This window comes from Chelonia mydas, chromosome 21 (assembly GCF_015237465.2).
Source record: "Chelonia mydas isolate rCheMyd1 chromosome 21, rCheMyd1.pri.v2, whole genome shotgun sequence".
NCBI lineage: Eukaryota > Metazoa > Chordata > Testudines > Cheloniidae > Chelonia > Chelonia mydas.
Genome location: NC_051261.2, coordinates 11442943 through 11453424, shown reverse-complemented (window position 1 = coordinate 11453424; position 10482 = coordinate 11442943). Strand labels below are relative to the sequence as shown.

Genomic DNA, 10482 nt, shown 5'->3' with positions numbered 1-10482 from the left:
CCATGGGAGGATTTCAATGAAGCAGAAAATCTCTGCCAAGACTAGTCAGTGTGGTTTGAAAAATCCATTAACAGTGAGCATTTATTTTTACTGTATTTAAACCTTATTTCTTTATCCTTTTAGAATGAAGTACAGTAAAACAGCCTTACAACCATTTTCCTTTCTTCTATAACAACGAGGTACCTCCCCATTTCACACAGGCACACTGACGAGTTTGCCACTCCCAATGAATTTTCACTGGGAAGGGAACATAATCTGCTATGTTTATTTCCATTCATGGACAGTCAAATTCATGTCTTTCCCAAGAGGTTAGTTAGAAGTCATTTCAGCCCCTTCGCAAATCTGAGATTTTACAGTCACTCTCCTTTAGGAAGTTTCTCTCAATCTTACTGTGAAATAGACCCATCAGAGGAAACTGACAATACACATAGTCAAATATACGACGTAAACCAACTGAAAAATAGAGAAAAATATTTTCCCTTCTCATATCTTGAGTTCTTGTCATAAGCGTTCAGAAAACAAAATTCAGGCAGATTTAATATCTCTCTTCATGGTGGCTCTATGAACCATACCATTAGTTCAAACCTGTGCCTACTTCCCAGTACTCTCAAGATAAAGACCAGTTATGGGTCTATCCATGCTCAGGCTTTGCTGAGCTATAAAATACTACGACTACTTTGGAGTTTATGCTTCTTTTTTTACACTCCTGGCTGGATTTTAAAACTGATTGGGTGGCAGGGGGGCTGCAGGGTTTATAAAATTCTGTGAAGATATCATTCTAAGGAGGGCTTAAAGAAGGTTTCATCAAAGAAATCTTTCCATGTTGAAGGCTCCTGACTAGCTAGTGAGAGCCTTCAGGATGGGAATCTGCTCATCTCATCTGGCTTTGCAGTTCATCTTTATGAGAAGCCTCCCTTCTGATCCCTGTCATTTAGCTGCAGCTGCTCCTCCTCATTTGACTTTAGGTACTCTCTCAATGGCATATGGGTTGCTCTAAAACAGTTTTCAGAGTAGCAGCCGTGTTAGTCTGTATTCGCAAAAAGAAAAGGAGGACTTGTGGCACCTTAGCGACTAACCAATTTATTTGAGCATAAGCTTTCGTGAGCTACAGCTCACTTCATCGGATGCATAAAGTGGAAAGTACAGTGAGGAGATTTTATATACACACAGACCTTGAAAAAATACACATTGTAAGGCCTTTTGGTATGATGTCCATCTGTTTGCATTTGGAAAGGAAGATGATGTCTGTCTGGTTCTCAACCTTTCCAAACTACTGTACCCCTTTCAGGAGGCTGATTTGTCTTGTGTACCCCCACGTTCCACCTCACTTACCAACTACTTGCTTACAAAAAGTCAGACAAAAATAGAAAAGCGTTATAGCACACAGTTATGAAAAGTTGCTTACTCTGATATTTACCATATAATTATAAAATAAATTGATTGAAATGTAAGTACAATATTTATATTCCAGTGTATAGTATATAAAGCAATATAAACAAGTCATTGTCTGTATGTGTCAAGGCTGATTCCCCACTCTGGCACTTCGAGTGCAGAAGGTGGGGGCCGCAAGGATTCTAAAAATTAATACTGGCCACTCCAGGCTTGTATTAAACTCCTAAGGTTACTGCTTTTCTCTGACCTTGGCTTGGTAAACGCTGCCACCACCCAAATGCAAAAAAAACCCCTTGGACCCAGGAAGGCACACTTGGGAATTCCTCCCTGTGGGGTACCCTCAAGCCCTTTCACTGCCCTCCCCCCCGGGGAAGAGCTGAGAAAGAAAACACAGGAAATTAGCTGTTGCTACCAGCTAATCAAACAACATGCACAAACCTCTCAGGACACCAAAAATCCAATCTTGTTCTTAAAAAAGGTAAATTTATTAAAAACAAACAGGAAGAAAATACATCCGGAACTTAGGCTTTTGCTAGATTTTAAAAGAGCCATTCCAAAAATCAAGCACCCAAAATAGCGTTCTTGAGAGTTCAGCATAAGGTTACAAGCAAACAAAAGCATCTGCTGTTAGTACAGAGGAGTCCACATGTCTCAAAAAAATAAAGAGAAAAACCTAATTGCATCTTTCTAAACATTCCTAATTTACTTACATATTTGGGTGGGGGGCGTTAAATAAGTAATTCTAGGTATAATCTGATGATTTCTCATACCTGGCTTAAAGCTGCTTACAGAATAGTCATAGCCCTGATTTTGCTCTGTTCCCCTCTTTCCTGGAGCACAACAGACAAAGGGAAAGCTTTTTTCCCAATTTTAAAAACCTCTAGCCTTCCCATTGGCTCTTTTGATCAGGTGCCCACTCCCTTTTCTTTACCTGGGGGACTTTTTAACCCCTTACAGGTAAAGCAAGCAGAGAACAGCTACCAAGAGTGATTTTAAGGCTAACTGGCCGGCTGTCCTTAAAAAGGAGCTACTCCCCCTGCCCTTCATTTATCCCAGTATGAAAGTTTAGTTTGTATTGACTTCGCTAGTGCTTTTCACGTAGCCTGTCCTAACGCTAAGCAAATAGCTAGATGAGTTAATGTACACCTGGAAGACCTACGCATAACAGGGGTAAGTGTATCCCTGGGGGTGAGAATCACTGCTCTAAAACCCTGAATCACAAGCAGCTCCAACATAGGTTAAGTTACACACAGGTAGGCAGGAGGTGACAGACAACGGCAAGGGACAGCAGGGGTTTCAGTCTATTAGAGTGAGACGACTACTCAGAATGATTGGGAACAAGAGTCCTAACATGACTGAAGTCTCTGCAGATGAGGAGAGAGATGCAGAGTGACTGGGGGCTCTGAAACATTTATTACTGCCAGTTTAGTAGAGGCGCTGTGGTTTCCCCGTGGCGGTCTTGATGTACAACACGCACATTCTGACAGTTCTTCAGCAAGAACACCAGGAAGTTGATGGCCAGGTGAACCTTGTAGACTAGCTCATCTCCAGTCATTTTTACATGGCCAACAGCCACTGCCAGAAAAAGCACCTGGGGCAGGGAGAAGGACAAGGTCATCATTCAACTCCAGTGGTACAGACTTTATAGTACAGTCAGTTTAAAGACAACCATACAATAGCTTAAGTAAATTCAGTCATCAAAAAATGTATATAATTAGATTAAGAGGTCTGATTTAAATCTGTAGGCTGCAATTGAGTCTCCTCATAAACCTTTTTTAAAGAGATAAAATATTATACTACAGGGTTTACAATTCCCCAATTACAGCAATTCCTCTGCAGCCTGGAAATGCTTTATGGAATTCCAGAGTTTGACACTTGAAGACTCCGTTAAATACACCATTTGTGAAATTGAGATCTGAACAGCTTTACTTTCTACCAAGCTAATTTTTTCAGATTCTCTATCAAAAACAGACATAACTTTGCCACTGACTTCCACGTGCTGTAACTAAACACCATGCTAAAAAACTGGGTGCAATCTTTGTTGATGATGAAACTAGTCAGCTGATTATACAGTACTTTTTATTAGCAGATCTCAAGTACTTTAAAAAAGGTTATATGTATAATTGTTCTTGTTTTGTAGATCAGAAACTTGAGGCAGAAGTTAAGTGACTTGCTCTACACCACAAGATCAATGGCAGACGAGGGAAGAGAACTCCCGTTTATTAATACCCAGTCCAGTACACTCTCCCCACTACGCTACGCAGTAAAATTTCTAATGATAAATCTCTTCCCCAACCAAAAGATTCCACAAAATCACTAATCCATGCCACACAGGATATTTGTTTTACAATAATTTTGTTTATATTTTTCATATTAGAAAAATCATTAGGATCCTGTTAATTTCTGCTTTTTTTGCATCTCAGCCACCAAGCTTTGCTTTTCATTCTGTAAAGAACACACCCTGGGTACCAAATTTGCTCAAATCTATGCTATATAGCCAGATTACAGACTGACAGAAAGTTTAAAATGAAAACAATAGATCCATGCTGCAGTGTCAGGAATTCAGTAGATCAAGCTGTTTAGTGAAAGATTTATATGTTCAAAGCCGGCCACTTTTGCTCTTGGTTCATTCAAGTTGTTTTTAAATCAAGTGGCCAATTAAGCTTGAGGGGGAATACTCAGTCAAGCAATATTTGCTAAGAGTCAGGTTTCGACCATCATGAATTTGAATTTGGATTAGGGCTGTGTTCTTTTAAAACTGGTTCCATCCTCTACATTAACTTTCTTGAAAGTTAACAAAAACAGTTTTAAAGCAAATGCAAGAAAACACTACTCAAAACCCACTGTTTCACCTGTAAGACTGAAGTTCATTTACACAGTATTAAGCATAAAGCTTCAGTGACTACATACATCAATCTGTATCCTAATTCCTGGCTAACTGAAGCTTGAACCATTTGATTCTCCCTAACTACAGGAGCCAATCACAACAGGTGCTGAGCAAGTCCTTGATTCCCACTGACTTCAGCGAGCACCACGAGCACTCTGCATTTTCCAAGTTCAGGCCTCTTCGCTTGCATCTGTCATTTAAAACAAATTGTAAATTCCCTCCACCCTCAGGTTAGCATCTGAATGCATTGTGTGCCCTAAATGCACAAACTGAGATTGATTAGATATTTTCCACTGGCAGCCTCCTTAACAGCCCTGGAGGAAAACTGCAGTCCAGCCCTGACAGTGCAAATCCATGTATAATGGCAGGCAGCCAATAGCTTCATTACAGTCCTGACTCCCACCACATGCTTTGTAACTGGCTTCTGAGGTCTGGTGTTCTGCATTTATTTTTTGTTTACCTTTTTCATTTGAAATTCGATAGTAGACTTGACTTCATCGACCTTGGCCACTATCTTTTCATTGTGAGTGAAGAGGGAAGGGAACTTGCCAGCTTTGTTCAGACCCTGACCCAAGGTAAGAGGAATCTGTTTGATCAGGGACTCTGAAGCCAGAAAGGCATTGTACTACTTAGCTATGAAAAAAAGATTAATGCCCAGAACCCTGTAGTTCTGGCCACATCTATTTTAATACAGGGTTTGATTTACACCTCACTTAGAGAAACCTGCAAACTGTTGCTAAGAACCATTAAGTGCTCACAAGTTTGTATATTTACAGACTTCAGAGAATCTCACATTAGGTAACAAGTTATACTTGGAGACAAGCCTAGGTTGAACAAGTGTAATCGCCCCTCACTACTGATCTGGCATGTTTCTTAAACATAGGTAATCCCAGTACCAGACAAGACAGTTTCTGGAACAAGCCAGGGAAATTTCCTCCTTTCCTTACCCCCCCCCAACCCCACCAACACACATCAGCATCAACCTGATGTTGGGAGTGAGAGATAAGGGTTCTGTTCATTATAGTAAGAGCTCTCTGCATTTACTGGAACGGAATACACTTTGTTGTTTGCAGCGTTGTAACCATGTGGGTCCCAGGATATGGGAGAGGTATTATCTTTTTCGGGACCAACTTCTGCTAGTGAAAGACACAAGCTTTTGAGCTCCACAGACTCAGACCTGAAGAGCTCTGTGGAGCTCAAAAGCTTGTCTTTTACCAACAGAAGCTGGTCCAAGACGAGAGAGAGAGACAAGGTGGGTGAGGTACTATTAACCATTGAGGGCTGTTGCTGAAGTCTTATCCACACGAGGATTTAGCCACCAGTGCAGTTGTGCCGGTGCAATTTACCCCAACATGGAAGCTATGTCTACACTAGGAGTTCACTGTGATGCAACTACTCAACTGGCTAATAGTAATATAGACAAGACTTAAGACAACGGAACTCAAGCAAACCAAATCTGTTGTAAGTGCTTTGCAAAAGCAGTACTGGTCAAGCTAACTGAAGTCACATTGCCCAGCAGCATGGCATAATAAACCATACCCTTGCAATTCAATTGCTTACTGGCCTGTCAGATAGTTGCGGACTTGAAATTGCCAAGTAGGTAAATTTCTCCTCTAGCATTGTTCAGCCACCTGCACCCCAAACATCTGTTCGGTACCCCATACTGCAGTTGAGGGGAGCAACTGCTACATGATTGAATTTACAAGGAATCTGAGTAAACAGGGTAACTCTCTTCCCCTGTCCAGATGGAAATGGGAAGGATTTACAAAGGCTGGTCATATTAGCAGCTTGTCCTCAATGGTGGGATATACACCATGACAATGTTAAAGAATTAATCCATCTTGATTACAAAAGTAATTGAGAAAGCTATGTTTTCTTGTTTAGAGAACCACATTTTAGATCTCGGATCCTTGGACAAGTCACTTTTAAACAATTTCTCACTAGCAATGTAGTGAATAGGAGTCAATTACTCCTACAGGAATTTTCTGCAATGGTCACGATGGATACTGTAGTGTGGCCCACCTTGATTATCATACACATTGTAAGGAGAGTGGTCACTTTAGATAAGCTATTACCAACAGGAGAGTGGGTTTGTGTGTGGCGGGGAGGAGGGGGGAGAAAACCTGGATTTGTGCTGGAAATGGCCCAACTTGATTATCATACACATTGTAAGGAGAGTGATCGCTTTAGATAAGCTATTATCAGCAGGAGAGTGGGGTGGGGGGAGGTATTTTTTCATGCTTTGTGTGTATAAAAAGATCTTCTACGCTTTCCACAGTATGCATCCAATGAAGTGAGTGTAGCTCACGAAAGCTTATGCTCAAATAAATTGGTTAGTCTCTAAGGTGCCACAAGTACTCCTTTTCTTTTTGTGAATACAGACGAACACGACTGTTACTCTGAAACCTGTAGTGTGTATGTAAAGTCTGACACCTCCAGGAGATACAATCTTCCCTTGTGGCAAGTTTCTATCACATTTTAACAGTAGCATTTCTCCCCCATCTCTTTGAATTTATACCAGCCCACTGTCTGCATTACATGACCTGGTATTTCCAGGAAGCCTCCATCCACACAAATTACAGGCATATTGGCAGCATAGTTCTACTCACCCAGCTTTTTCACTAGCTTGTTCTTGAGTTTCTTCAGAGGCTCGATGTTCATGTGAGGGATATTGACTGCTTTGGCCTCATCATAGTGTTGCTGGACCCCCAGCACGCAGACTGAGAATTCACGGCACAGGAAGGACTTGAGCCTGTCAGGCAGGGAAGATGACACCCCACACTGTCAGCACCCTACACCTTGAGGGAACAGGCAGAGCTGCGGCCCAGAAACCTTACAACAATCACCCGTGAATCTTCATCCACCTGCCTCTAATCTGGCTTCTCCAGCTGGTCACAGGGATCAGCACAGGAGCCTCACCACACCTCCCCTCACATTTTAAGACCCAGGAGAGGGGTCTGTCCAGCCACACCACTTGGAGATGGGGGCGTCTGAACGACCCGGGCAATTCAGCACTGCACCCTCCTGCCACTGTATCAAGCAGTCAGTGTGTTGCCAACCACATATACATTCAAAGTGCCTGGAGGGAGAAGGATGCAGGCCAAAGGCTGGGTGGAATCAGAGAGGTGCCAAGCCTGACTGTGCCAGAAACGTTTGCCCTTCTGCGGGTCATAGTTTTTCAGACTGATCAGCAGCTCCACTGTTTCCGCAAACCTGAAAAACAGAAGAAACAAAAGAAACCTCAAATAACTGCAGATTCACCCAAAGTTAGAATTTAAGAACCCAGTAAAACAAGATGAATATCAATATGCATAGGAAAAGCTGTAGTGATATTTAGCAGAGCATGAATACTCTGCCAAAAATCCCTCTCTCTCTTCGCCAGAGATTTCCAGTCATGGAGTTGGCATTTGGGGAAGGGCACAACCCACAGCACAGAGGAGAGTTCTTACTTTCGTGGTTTCACTTGAGTCCCTTGCAGGATCTCCAGCACTGCTTCCTACAGAGTGTCACGGGAAACTTTACTGCTGGAGATTTGAAAGACAAAGAGCAGATCAGAAACTTGAAAGGATCAGCTGAATTAATCACTCTGGACAGGTTGCAGAAAAGTGCAGAAATAGCTAAACAGCAACAATGGTGAATTTTAAATTAGATCCTTTGTTGTTTCATCTTCAATAATCTCAGGTGCTCGGAGCATGGGGAATCCCTATTTTTCAATACAGTAACCATTTCTCTTTTCAGCCCATTTCATTCCACCGCCCGAGATGCTGAAGCCACAAAACCAAGATGAGAAAAGCAGCCACAGTGAAGGTTTCGTCCTCCAAAAGCCTGAACCCCACCAAGGAGGGGCCCATACTAGGAGCAAGAGTATAAAGGGTTTGTAAAATATAGCCGGGTTCACAAAAGAACGAGCTAAATTCATGGAAGGCAGGTCCAACAATGGCTATTAGCCAAGACAGGCAGGGACACAACCCCATGCTTTGCATGTCGCTAAGCCTCTGACTGTCTGGAGCTGGGAGAAGAATCATAGGACTGGAAGGGACCTCGAGAGGTCATCTAGTCCTGTCCCCTGCACTCACGGCAGGGCTGATTATCTAGACCTTTGCTGACAGTGTTTGTCGAACCTGCTCTTAAAAATCTTCAATGAAGGGGATTCTACAACCTCCCAGGGCAATTTATTCCAGTGCTTAACCACCCTGAGAGTTAGGAAGTTTTTCCTAATGTCCAACCTAAACCTCCATTGCTTGTCCTATCCTCGGTGGTTAAGAACAATATTTTTTCTTCCTCCTCCTTCTAACAACCTTTCACATACTTGAAAACTGTTATGTCCCCTCTCAGTCTTCTTCTCCAGACTAAACAAACCCAGTTTTTTCAATCTTCCCTCATAGGTCATGTTTTCTAGACCTTTAATCATTTTTATTGCACTTCTCTGGACTCTCTCCAATATGTCCATATCTTTCCTGAAATGTGGCACCCAGAACTGGACACAACACTCCAGTAGAGGCCTAATCGGCACGGAGTAGAGCAGAAGAATTACTTCTCATGTCTTCAAAAAGCAAAGGAGGACTTGTGGCACCTTAGAGACTAACAAATTTATTTATTGAGTCTCTAAGGTGCCACAAGTCCTCCTTTTCTTTTTGCGGATACAGACTAACACGGCTGCTACTCTGAAACCCGTTCTTGTGTCTTGCTTACAATACTCCTGCTAATACATCCCAGAATGATGTTTGGTTTTTTTGCAACAGGGTTACACTGTTGACTCATTTAGCTGGTGATCCACTATGACCCCCAGATCCCTTTCCGCAGTACTCCTGCCTAGGCAGTTGTTGCCCATTTTGTATGTGTACAACTGATTGTTCCTTCCTAAGTGGGGTACTTTGCATTCGTCCTCAGTGAATTTCATCCTATTGACTTCAGACCATTCCCTCAGTTTGTCCAGATCTTTTTGAATTTTAAACCTAGCCTCCAAAGTAACTGCAACCCCTCCCGGCTTGGGATCGTCTGCAAACTTTACCAGTGTGCTCCCTATGCCATTATCTACATCACTGGTGAAGATATTGAACAGAACCGGCCTCAGAACCGATCCCAGGGGCGGCCCGGCTCTGCGCTCTCCCCCTGCCACAGCTGGCCCCGGCTGGCTCAAGGCAGAGGTGGGCTCAATGCAGGGACGCCCCGGCCAGCCCCCTGCACAGAGGCCCTCCGAGCTGGCCCGGGCTGGCCGAGGGGTGCCAGCGCTGACCCCAAGCCGGGGTGGGGGGCACGGGGAGGGGCCCCCACCAAGGGCCCCATAGAGAGGTCCCCACTTCCCACATCGCCGCTCTGACCCCTGGCTCAGCCCAATGGGGGAGGCTCATGTAGGCCCCAAATTGAGCCCCGAGCCCCCCCGCCAGACACGCCTCTCTCCTCAGCTAGCCGGAAGGGGGCGAGCTTGTGCCAGTCGCGCCTCATAAACAGGGGGCCTGCTCTCGCGAGAGTTGGGCGTGGGCGCCAATGGGACGCCATTTTGGTAGAGGCGGAGGGAAACGGGGAATAGCTTTGTGCGGCCGCCATCTTGGGAGAGGTGGCGTGTGGCCACTGGCTGGTTGATGTGCAGGCCGGCCGCTCGACGTGGTTCCCTTCCCTCCGCGGCTGCTGCCTCTTCTGAGAGCCACATGCCCAGCGCTGGGTGGGGCGAGACCGGGGGGGCCGGAACAGTGTGTAGAGTGGGGGGGTGCTGAGAGCCATTGGACCAAACCAGCACCCCTCGTTCCAGAGGCCAAGCCCAGCGGGAGCCAAGCCATGTATTCGCAACTCTGCTGGGAGGTTTAACCCTGTCTGAGGGCCGGGCAATGGGATGGAGCAAGTTGGGGAGTGGGCTGCCGTGGTCCAGGGTACACAACCTGCCGGGTCCACCCTGCGTGCCCAAACTCACCCTGCACTGTGCACTGCTAATACCCAGAGCCTGGCAGCACCTCCAAGGATCCACTAGCATTGCCTTGTGGCAATGTCCTCGGTGAAGTCCCGGTGCTAGAGGAGGACAGGGATGCTTATTAACTGGCTGAGATCGCTGACGGAAGAGATCCCGTAGACGGTAAAGCCGGAGCGGTGCTACGAACATAGAGAGACGTCTCGCAGCTGAGACACGACAAGCGAGAATTTACATCTCGCTTAAGACTCATGGGAGATGGATGGCAGGAGAGAGATCACTAGATCACTCCCTGTTAAGT

The 10482-nt window shown here is 44.7% G+C and overlaps 2 protein-coding genes across 5 annotated transcripts in view; both read right to left on the bottom strand.

Moving 5' to 3' along the window:
• The window catches only part of LOC114020316 (inositol 1,4,5-triphosphate receptor associated 2), a 32445-nt gene extending 30156 nt beyond the window's left edge, over window positions 1-2289 (bottom strand). For 2 of the 4 annotated variants that reach the window (XM_043533748.1, XM_043533750.1), the window contains exon 1: window positions 2163-2274. The gene's annotated coding sequence lies outside the window, so the exon portion shown is untranslated. Of the gene's footprint in view, window positions 1-2162 lie in introns of all 4 variants that reach the window. The other 2 variants (XM_043533751.1, XM_043533753.1) reach the window with 2 other exon arrangements.
• Window positions 2290-2817: 528 nt separating this feature from the next.
• On the bottom strand, window positions 2818-9929 carry LOC102935991 (60S ribosomal protein L10a). The gene is given in 8 exon segments (XM_037885339.1): window positions 2818-2863; window positions 2865-2983; window positions 4740-4912; window positions 6889-7031; window positions 7414-7425; window positions 7427-7492; window positions 7729-7803; window positions 9736-9929. Coding segments are annotated over 8 exon segments (828 nt in total).
• Window positions 9930-10482: the final 553 nt, after the last annotated feature.